Source organism: Rhea americana, unplaced genomic scaffold (assembly GCF_003343005.1).
Source record: "Rhea americana isolate MKP2758 unplaced genomic scaffold, rheAme1 scaffold_353, whole genome shotgun sequence".
NCBI lineage: Eukaryota > Metazoa > Chordata > Aves > Rheiformes > Rheidae > Rhea > Rhea americana.
Window position 1 is genome coordinate 209,438 of NW_028186483.1, and position 12,592 is coordinate 222,029.

Consider the following 12,592-nt stretch of genomic DNA (forward strand, 5'->3'; position numbering starts at 1 on the left):
TTCTTTAACGTAGGGGATTTTCCTTGCTACATTTGCTTGTTTGTTCTTGATTAGTTTTTTTTTTTTTTCCTTGACTTGGCGATTAATTACAGAAGATAATGGAGCAGGTGATGACTGGAGGTTAGTCACCTGATGGGACAGCTTGCAGCAAACTGTCATCAGACAGGACAGNAAGGATGGTAAAAAAATTAGCCTGTCTTTAAATAGACAGGGCTTCTCAGCCTGAATGAAGCATGTCTGCTGCTTCTCTGTAGTGACTGGCTGCAAATCAATCTGAACTCTTGAAGCAGCAACTAGCTACTTGAAATTCAGGATTTGTTAGGGTTTATTTAACGTACGGGATTTTCCTTGCTACATTTGCTTGTTTGTTCTTGATTAGTTTTTTTTTTTTTTTCCTTGACTGGCGATTAATTACAGAAGATAATGGAGCAGGTGATGACTGGAGGTTAGTCACCTGATGGGACAGCTTGCAGCAAACTGTCATCAGACAGGACAGAGACTTTCCCCCTCCCCTCTCCACAGCACTGGTGCTGAAACTGTGCAATCCTGTCACAGGGATGCAGCAGAAAAAAGACAACATCATGCTTGCTTGCTGCTCCTCTGAGGGGGTTGATAACTTTGATCGAAGGAAAGCAACAGACAGTTGCCTATAGCAACTTCTTGAGCTACAGACGCTCATCAACAGAAGCCCTCAGAAATCAATACATGTTTTTCCCCTGTCACAAGAACAGGTTCAGACACAAATCAATGCATTACAAAACAATGCATTACATTCTATTTGGAAAAAAAATAGCAATATGTCATTATAGAATGTAATAAATGACTTAATATCTAATGTAATACAATACAGCATGTAATATTATAAGTACTAAGCATTTTAGAGCTATCATATTCTTCAAGTATGAACAAGCTTAACTGTAAAAAATATGACATTTTGACATTTATTGACACACACATCTACAACTCTCAGGCCCAAACACATGGGCCAGTAAATTGACCAGATGTTTGCTGTTAAGCACATTAAATCTAAACTTTTGCTGAGATTTAAATCTAGTGCGTATTACCTGGCATTTTTTAAATTTGTTTATCATGACTCAGCTGATGCATGTCAACTTGTTCAGCTGAAGTTCCTGCATATTCCTTCTAGTTAAAACTCTGTGGCAATTTTTTCCAGAAGAAAAACTGGATTTAGGATTTAGGTTGTTTGTCTGTGGTTTGCAACAAATAAATCTGAAATCTGTAAACTCCACATAAAACCCACAGACATATGTGAGTGTGCAGATTAAAAGCTTTCCCTCCACTCTATCTTTTGATCTCCCGAAACAGGAGCATTCCCTTTTTTTCTGAAAGAAAATCAAAGGGTGAACTTTCACAGCTGACTTGTATTTCTTAAGCAGTGCCCACAAATGGCATATGGCATAGCGTGGACACGCAGCTAGCCGCTGCCCTTCATCAGCACGTGTCTTTGTGAAAAGTGCTGCTTCCCCTGGTCCGTCTTCAGCGTGACTCCGTCTCAAAGGAAAAACCCAAGGCAATACTGAACTCCCTTTTATAGTAACACTGGTGCTCCTCTAAAAAGCTGGAAAGATCTCYGAGCTAATGAGACAAATGTTAAGGCCGCGGAGGAGTGCCCCGTGCTCCTGCTCTGTGTTAACTCGGTGACAGACAGACACCTGTGGTGCGAGGTGCACGGCGTGCAACACCTAAGCCTGCAACACTGCTAGGGGAAAACCTGGCAATACACAGAGTGCCTGAGCGTATGAAGATACGACTGGCCATATGCCCTGCCGCCGTATGCCGCCACTGGCAGCAGCAGGTGCAGTCCCAGGCTGCTGCCCGCCAAAGGAGCACTCTGCTCCATGCCTGCAAGGGCAGGCACTAAAGAGAAGCAAAATCGGCCCAGAAAGCCTCTTGGCTTAGAGGCAGGTGACGAAACGCTTGTCGGTGGCTGCTGGCAGCTTACTCTACTCAGGAAAAAGGACCTCAGTTGACTGCCAGTTCTGTGCTGTTGCAGAAGGCTTGCCTTAAGAAAGAGCTCAACTGGGAAATGGGGACAGCATTAAAGAAACAGAAAAGGTAAACCAAGTAATCTGGCATTAGGTCTGCCCTTCCGGTTACCTTGGAAAAACCCTGAATTCTGCACTGCAGCATCAGCGTTGAGGGATACTGCTGCTACTCTGTGAAAAAACGTGTTGAATAACTGGCCTAGTTGCTGTTGCTGCTGCTGTGTAAGCCAGGGTTCCCCGAAATAGTGCACTCTGCACAGCCTGCCTCCAAGCACAGCTCAGGTGTGTAGGAACGCTCTGCTGGAACAAAACTGTGCTGCAATGGAGAAATGCAGAATTTTAGCACCTTGGAAAACTTCTTGGGGATTTCTGTGGTGTACTGAGGCTGACGCATCCCCCAACCTAAAGGATGTGTGGTACACATGCACCAGTTTTCACTTAGGTTACAACCGTACTATGACCTAGGGACTGACTTCTAGGGTCTTATCAAGAGGAGTAACATTGAACCAAAATGTTTCATTCTTCAACAGCCTTACCTAGAAATGGCAGCAACACTGGTGCATGGAGCAATAGCTCTACTTGTAGAAAGAAGCATTTTCGCCCAAAGCACCTTATAAATGATGGTGAAGTAATCAATAATGGCAAGTGGTACTATGTATACTCTTTAAGTTGAGAGTAAATTATCAATCATGATTTATTTTCTAAAATCAGAACCAGTCCCTTAACTATATGTAAAAAATTGTTCATTTGAGCGCCTCTCCTCTGCTATATGAATTTTACATTCAATTATATACCCCCATAAAATAGGGCTGTTGGAAAGAGCCACCACTTTCGTATAATCAAAACCACACCAATATGACTAATCACATCAGCTTTCTTGCATATTAGGAATCTATAGCTGCTATCTACAGACTTTAAATGAAACAGCTTGTCTAGATTTTTCTTCACTAAGCAATACAACTGATTCCCAATTTTTGAGGAAGCAGCTTTAATCCCAAGCTGATGCTTCAATCTATAAGGTAGTACTTAGGCTCACATGCAGCAGAATACATCTGCATGCTCCATGGTCAGCCAGGAAAGGCTCTGCTGCACCTGAAATTCTATCAAAGCAAAACTTCCAGATTCGATGGATGTTAAAAAAAAAAAAAATCTATGAAGATACTATGTATTTTTTTCTACTCTGGACCAATACTGCCACTGTCAACAAGAGTAAAAGTGGCTCTGCTGCAGTTGGTTTGAGATGCTTCTTGTGCAAGCACAACTGATCAGTGAAAAGAGGTAGGGCATTTGCCTTCCAATCCTATGAAATAGCAGGTATTCAGTGATTGGGAGGTTTTCAAGATTTTACACTGGCAGGCTATTTCACAGCATGATTGCTGCTCTTATTAAAAATATGACTATTATTTTTTCCAGTGGTTAATGGGATTCTTTCATCCCTCTGTCTTCTGGAATCCTTCTACAGAGCATCCAGAGGATAACGGACTCATGTGATAGGTCTATGTATTTGTCTTGTTTTGATCTCTTTTGATCTGTTGGTCAGCCTGGGAGAATTGTTTCCCACTTTCCCTCTGATCCTGAAGAACATGATCTCACCAACGATGATCTCACCAGTTTGCAGTAGAGCCTCTCCAGGTAAACATGAGCAGTCACTGATGGTCAAGGGAGCTCAGCAAGTTCAGGCGAACTTGTGTGCCAAAGCATTTGTGGACTCAGGCCCTTGAACCAAATAGAGCTCATGCGTCTTTTTTCCTCCTCTGTCCATTGACAAGCAATCCTAAGAATGTGCCACTAGTAGGCAAAACTAGAAACAGGATAGAAAAAGCAACAGACACCACAAGTGATTCTGGAATTTCAATGCAGACGAACTTTCCTAGGATGAGCTTCTGAAAGAACTTCCCTTGCCTAGTACTAAGGAGAACTTTTGAAAAAAGTATCCTGAAAAGTTGTAAAGCAAACGCCTATTGCAATAATTAAAAATAGCTCTGCACTGGGTGGTACTGGTAATACAAGAAGCTCATGATCTATCAGAACTTGAGTAAGCTGATAAATGTCCGAAGGGTTAAGAAAATAATCAGTTCAGAGAAAGCTTTGAAGTTGAAATAGAATTCTCAGAACAGTTTATAAAGAGGAAAGTTTTTCCCCTTTGTGGGTCTCTACAAATACCGACAGATTTCAAGGGAGCTTAGCTATTGAGGAGAACACGACCTTGGACTGGCAGACCAAGGTAAGCAGCAGTAGAGAAAGCCTCAAGATGTGTGATGGGAGATGACACGAAACCTGCAAAAAGTCTCCAGAAAATTGCAGTGAATGATACATTCACTGAGGATGTACATCTGTCCCTATTATATTTTGTAGGAAATACAAGTTGAGAGTCAGTGCTGTTGGCTTCTAAGCCATGTGGAAAAAGAGTCCAAGCTTAAATCTAGGAAATGAACAGACCCTGTCCAGCCCCATCTCAGTCCAGCCTGGGGCCATCAGTCCCCGCCCTGGGATGCTGCAGTGGTGCCAGCACCAGCCCTGCCATGACAGTGCCTGGTCATCTCAAACCTGCTAATAACCATCCTGGACAAAGATACTGCTGGTGATGCAAATCCACCCAAACGGGGAAGACAGTAGCTTGACTTATTCCAAACCTAATGTAAATCTACCCTATGCAGAAATACGAGTTGCATTCACTATACTCATCTACTACATAATTTGCTATTACCCACAACCCTATTCAAGTTTTTTTTTTCCACTACAACCTATTAGTTTCTAAACAGACTTGTGCAGAAACAGTTTTCTTAGAAAATGTTATTGTATGCACGCAAGCTAGTCACTTTGAAATGATGTGGGTGCATCAAGATTTCTTCATTAGGCTGGAAAATCAAGGAAGCATGAACTGACCTCTGATGAAGCTCTATATGGAGTAGATTTGAATCCCTTAGGCCTAAATACAAGACATGTTTCTGATCTGCTCATTTGTAGCTGGGTTACTTTCTGAAATCAGAAAAGAGAAAACTGAATCTCTTACCAGGACTCATCAGGAGTTTTGTGGAACTTCTGTTTTAAAGTGAAAAGACCATCCCTCTCAAATCTTGCCACAGAATAAAACTCAAAAACCCTCTCAAGTGGTTTTTCCCTTAAATTCCATGGTAAACTCTAATAAACTGGCAACAGATGTTGATTTGAGCTGAAACTATCACTGTATCTTCAATAATTTGGCAGTTCTGCTACACCTGCACACAATCACAAACTTGTTCCAGCTCTAGACAGAGAGGCTTATGCAGCTGACTGGAACAATTTTGATGTTCATCACTTTCACTCTAAGCACCTTCATAGATGAAAAAAAAAAAAAAAAAAAAAAAAAAAAAATCAGACTAGCCTCTGTTGATTTCCCACCTCTAACTCTGCAAATCTTTCATATATAGCATGATAAATGTAACACAATAATTTAATCTACTTGATAAGCTATATTTTTAAGACCACGTATTACTTTTGACCAGAAATTGGATAGATGAAAAAAATAATCATGCAATACTATTATGACTTTAAATTGTTTAGTTGCTGTTTAAACTGCTTGTCATAAAGGATATGTAGGGGGAGGTTTAAAGGAGAACTGAAATGGAAAAACTGTTAAGTATTTCCTTTGATATTCAGGGCCCAAGTTACTGTTACAGAATACATCTCTCTTTACGCCTTTTTTAATGTTAGAGTAGGTACTTCTAACTAGAACATTGGGATTAGTTTATCTGGCTGGAACAAAATCATTCACACAAACCTTGCAGTTAACTTAGCTGTTAGTCCTTGCAATTTTTTCCCAGCAAACAAAACTTAAGCTTTTTTTTTTTTTTTTTTTCCAGGTCAGCACAGTCTCTGAGATTGCCCCTTTTAGCTTATTTTGAGAGTAAACAAAGGCAACTTGCATGAAAGTACCCTTAGCATGGAAGACTCATGCCATGTGAGGGGGCAGGGAACAGCCACTGTGCTTCCAACACGTCACCTTTTCCATCATTCACAGTAAATTATGGATGCTAAGGGACAGCCTGTCATCCCAGTTCACATTAGACAAATGTGGTGCTTCATTTTGCTGATAAGCTGGTTATCAGCAATTCTGCTCTTGAAAAAGGAGATAAAAGAAAAAATGAGGATCTCTGATACCTCCTTGCATCTGGAGGCTGACTCAAAATGAGAAGCAGTGAGGGTTTCAGAGACCACTTGTTGTCTGCATTGAACAATTAAATAGAATAACTCTTGCCTTCAAGATCTCTAGTCTGAGTTACTGCTGGCTGATTTTCTTAGTGCTTTAAGCATATTACTCTGGCTGTATTCCCTTTTCCCTGAAACGAAAGCAAGAGAAAACTCACCTTTCCTGAACTGCTAGTGCTTTAGCGTTAGGTATAGAAGATAATTTTCTGCTTTAGATGAAAGCCAGAGTTGACCAAAGGTTTCTTACCGTTAAGGACAACGCCATGCAGACAAAAGTGAACTTCTTGATATGTGTCGCTGTGACGGTGCTGTTAGTGTTCACCAATTTATTGCTGGGGTTATTCTAGGGCGAGAGAGAGAGAGCGAGATAATGAGCATTAGCTTGGCTCCAGACTGCTGGGGAGCTGACAGCACCAGGGTCATGCGCTAGATCTCACTCTGTGTGCGTGCATGCCCTTCTTTGCTTGTTTGCTTTTTAATCTAGCTTTCTGACTGAGTACTTTGTACCACCACAGAATGTTTTCCACTTAAACTGGCAATAACTGCTCATATGGTCACTGAGGGCTCACCAATATCTCCTCAGTTTTCTAAGGGGTAAATCCTTTTTAACAAATTTCAGTTGGAAAAACGATGTTAACATTCTAGGGAAACACTATGTGATTTTTGTTACCTTTTAGTTTAGAGCTTGTAGTATGTTTTAACGAACAGGAAAAATAGGATTCCTTTCCCTTTTCCCACAGAAGGGCCCAAGATCCGTACACCAATGTAAGTACCCATACTGATCCAATTAGCCAAGCAGCTGATCTAAACAAAGCTCTGGGAACACCTGGCTCTCTTAATGCAGTTTAATGAACAGAATATAATTAGAACTATTAGATGTTCCACCTTGAACATGGGCTGTGTTTACACGGTAGCGAAGCTTTATTTAGAACAACAGCAAAAACGTTCCTCCAAATTTATAATATAGCAAATGATTCTGAAGCTTTAAAATTGCCCTCAGGGAACACAYTAGGTCAAACTGAATGGTCTGTGAAAGGAGAGGAAAGAATATCAAAAGCAGGGCACCTTTAGGTAGCCCTACAGCAACAGACTACAGGGCTATATACTGCAATTACTATGGAGCTGCTTGAGATACATGGGTAAGTAAATGCTGAACTGATAAAAGCTGTACCATGAGATGTAGTACAAGACTTATTCAACCTTAACGTAATTCAGACAGAGCAGCAGTATCTGTCACATGATCTTTTTGCTTTACTGAAGTTACTCATAAGAGAAATAGAAACTTATACAAGCTTATTTTGGGGGTGAACAAAATGCATGTGAGCTCTGTGAAAGATACACCATTTCATATACATCTGAGTTTCTGGTGGTACTTTGCCATCCAAAGCTTTTGTGGAGATCAGTGCAGTGATAGGACCTGGAGAGCGCTGCTGCTCCTGCCTAGATTACCTTCATGGAAGCTGCACTTCTACATAGAGGCAATTCATATGCTGAGGGAGGAAGCTACTCCCAAGTCTGTCCTTTCTGGGAATGCACTACAAAATCTTTCTATAACATTTTCTTCATGAATCTGTCCTTATTTCTTGTGTTTCTGAAGAAATACTTTGCTATCTACTATGGGCTTTGCTTATTCCACTCGCCACTGTATAAACAAACTTTGCTGCGTGGATTAACTTTCTAATAGGACTAAAATAACTGAAAAGAAAAAAGGTGCATCAAAATCCAGCCATGTAAAATGGATGTGAAGAAAGAGGAAGAGCTCTCGTAACTACCTCGGTGGTGCTAACGCTGCCCTTGTTCTACTCTGCCTTTGGCCTAACTCTAGACCTTATACTCTTTATTCCTATCTATCTCTTGCACACTGCCTCTAACTGAGGCTTAGATTGAAGCCCTCCCTATGCAGTGAATAGACTAAAAAGCCTATCCATTCCTATCTACTCATCAGATAAACAGCATTCAAAACATCTCCCACACCTTGTGCTGTGGCTGTGAATCACATGACACAGTCCACCAGGAATACTGGCATTATCACCATGTAAAAGCAGCAAGCAGAGCACAGAATTAGGWTATTCCTGTTTTCTTCTTGCAAATCAGTAGTAATTCTTATCTTAACTGTTTAACCGTTTAACCTTAACTGCTAAGCCATGAAATCGCTCTGGACACAGAGAAAAAAAAAGAAGCTTGACTCTCCATCTCTCTTACAAATGTGAGTAGAGATAAAAATTCTCCTTTGAAGACCAGAATCTGTGAGTTCTCTTGCTTAGCCACCGAGGAAGAGCATACCTTCAGGACCCGAATTTCTTTTTGTCAGTTAATGCCACTCATTGTGCTTCTGTTGGCTCTAAGCATCATAATCTGAGTAACTGACAAAATAAACCCAAGCCCACATATATGCAAATTGTTTCAGTATCTGAAAATTACAGCCAAAGTTTTAGAAAGTCTGGAAATAAAAAGAAATTCTAGCTGGACTCTTATGAGAAAGCCTTAGCTTAAGAAAACGAAGCTTTTGAAAAGTTTGGTGACAAGTGAATTGTGTGATCAAGAGTAAAACAGTACTCACAGAGATCCAAGAAAAATAACACAGGTTTCTGTTTTGGTATTTATTATGTAAAGGGCACAGGGGAGGACTTGCCAGGATAAGATACCCTTTATGCTGCTGCTACTGTGTTTAGCACATTGTATGCCAAATCGCTCTTAAAATACGGAATTAAAATCCCTATTCTAGACTTATTTGTTAATTAGATCAGTCATACATATTTGGGCCTTATGCTAGCTTTTTCTTCCCCACAGCAGTTTGTTCCTTGGAGTTTTATTTGTTCTTCAGAGCTGAAATGAGACCTGGATTTAGGCCTCTTGATCACTGTTAATTTTATTTTGCACGGCAATAGTTTGGAGCAGTTATACACTTGACCATAGCTCAAAACACCTGAGGTTAGCAGGCTCTCTGTTTCCTGTTCTCACCCAATTTAATCTTGCAGTTTATTGGTTTTGTGCTCTAAAGTTTCTTTTCAGCAGCATGACCTCTGAGAAAGCCTGTATGTTGTATTTTATCTGACATGACTACTTTAGCTCAATACAGGCAAGTTAGGAAATTATGATTGATTTGTCTTTTCTGTGTTTTGTTTTAAAATTCTCCTTGGAAATATTGTCGATCAGCTCAAACAGGGCTTTCTTCAGTTGAGCCCATCCTTGACCACGAAAGTTTTTTTTTATTAATTATTTGGAATCATTACATTACCTTATGTAATTAGATGATCTGCCAACAAAAATCTTCATAGTTTTAGTCAGCTAAGTCAGTAACATTAAAATAATGTATGCTATCTTTGTTATTGTCAGTCTGTGAAATAGCCTTTATTAAATACTAATACAAATGAACCCAAACCCATCTCAGTGATACTGCAGAATCTAAAGGACAGGCTGGCTCTGAAAGAAAGATGTGAGTTTTTTCACTGTTGGATACTTTGTGAGAATTCATTTCATTAGCTAAGTAGCTGCATCATACTTTGCTAAGTGAGAACTTTAAAAAAATCCTTAAAAATATGGCATCTATCTATTCAAAAGGTAGCTTAATACCCTGTAATTTAGAGACAAGACTAAACTCATAAACTAGACAAAAGCTTAAAGTCACCAAAAACCATTTCATGTCAACGAGAACTTTAAGCAAACCTTATCAATGGAATAAAAAAAGGTATCAAAAAGCAGGAGTAAAGAGAAGCAAAATGACAGTTGGCCAATTAAGACAGCACTAGATGATCTGTGGTTGCTTTATTCATTTAAATAATCTACTAGACAGGATTAAGGAGACATGAATTAATTTTCTTGGTTAATTTGTTTGGTAGAAGTTCCGCTGACATCACTGAAGCTACTCCTAAATTAAAATGTTGTACAAGGGTGAAAGAGGAGAACCACGGATGTGAAACCTCACTAAAACGTATTTACCACACTCCTAACATGGGCACTCACCTTGTCGAAAGCAGGGTATACCGCCCTAATTTCTGTCAGCCAGCCATACGGCATGTGTCCCACAGGATATGTAGCTGTCAGGATTGCCACTGCCTATGAAAAGAGATAACAAAACATGAACTGCAAATCTTTGAGGAGGGTAGTTAAACTAACACTATATGCAGTGCTCCATGAAGATCATCACATTGACCTTGATGGAATGGGAAAGCACGCAGGCAAGTGGGGAGCCTTCGTTTCAGGAGCACTGCCGCAGTGGCCATCCTTTAGCCAGGCATTTTACACTCAGGAAACTGTACATGCAATGAAGCTACACTATTCAGCTCTGCAACTTCACCATCACTCTGCTACTTTGGAATAACATCTAATTTAAGCTGGTGTGTTCCCCTCAGGAAGCTGAATAGCTCCCTCACACATCTCTCCTGAGTTTTTTTTCTCTAGAGACTTCCAAGTAGCAGCATGAAAGCTTACCATTAGAACTCCCATTTGCTTTTTATTATATTTCATAATCTTAATTTATACACATATTCATATTTCAATTTTATTCATATGTAAAACAGCTTAAAGTAAGACAGATTGACTRCAAAACAGTTATACCAATATAAATGCTAGCCCCCTGAGACTGACTGACCGGGAGTGTCAAACCAACTGCTCTGGGCTGGGAGGCCCTTAGCAGACAAAAAAAGTTCTCTGCCCACTTTGGTGCTAATCAACTAAAACTGAACAAAAATAATTCCAGATCGTTGCATGGGAAACAACTCGTTATCCAAAACTTAAAACTAGGTCTTTTGTACTTTCACAACTACAGTCAAAGAGGTACATCAAAGCAGCAAAACATCTCCACATATAAATATGTATATACATATGAAAGGTTTTGCGGATGTTTCCTGTTTTAGGAGAAAAAAAATCCAAACACAGGTACCCCAGCAACTCTGCCCCTACAAACAAAGGTCCTTTTATATAGCAAGTTTGCTAAGATTTTCCAAAATATCCTCCCTCCTACATTTAGGAAGGGTGTTAAGGGAGCACTTCCCAAAGGTGGTTGGAAAGCCAATGCCACCCCAAGTTTTCCTGTCCGTAGAGCTGAAGAGCGCATCAACACTGAAAACAGCCCATGACGTTGCTAATTCCACACATCAAAGTGGTTGCCTGCTTTTTGCTTGTATGATCAGATCTGTTATGATTCACCTAAATTCAGATTCATTCTACATCTGGCAATTGTAGTGGTACGAAAGACCCCTTTAAACTACTGCTGTCTCTTTTTCACTGCTAAACTTTCTATATATAGTTTCTTGGTTATCTGATCCCATTTCCCTATTATAAACGTAATCACTGCTCCTACTTGGTGAAAGATATATACAAACACAGGAAAGTGACCATGTAATAAGTTAATTTCTCCCCTATGATGTTTAAAAAAGGAGAAAAAAGTAATCAAATCCATACATTAAACTACTATAGAGAGGAGGAAAGATTTTTCTTGTTGCTGTAATGATGTTTACTGTAACTTGAGCAAGCAATTGAATCAAAGAAAACAAACTGGAATTTTAATACAGTACCCTTTTTAATTGCAATTTTCCTCCCTCATTACTCTATTTGCAGCACACTTTCCATCCATATGAATCCATATTGCATTAAATCAAATAAGGAATATAAAGATTCTCAAGTTTTGTTTATTTTCATGCTGATGTCCAACAAGACTGCAAAGACGCAGTAACTGCTAAAGAAAATAATACTTCACCACCTCATTTTGTATGCTAGATTCTACTTGGATTAAATTAGTGAATGTTTTAACTCTGAATTTTCATCCAGTATTTTTTTTCCCTGACTGGCAGGATCTCAAACACATACATAAAAGCTTTCCCAACTGTTTAGAAGTATTTTGGAGGTGAAAAATCCTCCATCAGAATGAACACCAAGAAAGTCATCCCAAGCACCATAATGGTGCTGGCAGTCTGAACAGAAATGATGCAGGTAAAGTCAATGCAAGTGGGCTTGCATCCTCATGAACATGCCATATGCTAGCCCTTCATGAGGATACCCTGCCCGCAATGATAGGTGCTACTAGCAATCAATACAGGACCAGTAAAACTCCTGTCTGTACTGATGTTCCAGACACTGATATTATCTGTGTTGCCAGCACCTCCCTCTTTAGAGTCAATTCTTATATAAATGAGAGAAAGCTGAAATATGACAACTCCTGCTAGCATAAAAAGCCCAGCAAACTATCACTGTGACACRTATTTGGAATTATGCCAACAATAACAAAATGCAAGGGGCTGGCCATGAAATACGATGTATCTAAAACCAAAAGTCATTAGAAAATGCAGACTGATCTCTGCTGACCTGCTGTCTCCCACTGTACAGAGAACATTATTAATAATGCACAGACAGATTCCTGTTCCAGATTCCAGATTGCCTATATATCAACACATGTTAAT

At 39.8% G+C, this 12,592-nt stretch overlaps 1 protein-coding gene across 2 annotated transcripts in view; it reads right to left on the minus strand.

Annotated features, from left to right (window-relative positions):
• ANKH (ANKH inorganic pyrophosphate transport regulator) overlaps positions 1–12,592 on the minus strand; it is a 105,780-nt gene that overhangs the window by 19,766 nt on the left and 73,422 nt on the right. The window contains exons 7-8 of one of the 2 annotated variants that reach the window (XM_085312000.1): positions 10,158–10,250; positions 6,442–6,537 (exon numbers count right to left, since the gene is read on the minus strand). In XM_085312000.1, coding sequence (XP_085168126.1) covers positions 6,442–6,537; positions 10,158–10,250 — 189 coding nt within the window. The remainder of the gene's footprint in view (positions 1–6,441; positions 6,538–10,157; positions 10,251–12,592) is intronic. The other variant, XM_085312001.1, reaches the window with a different exon arrangement.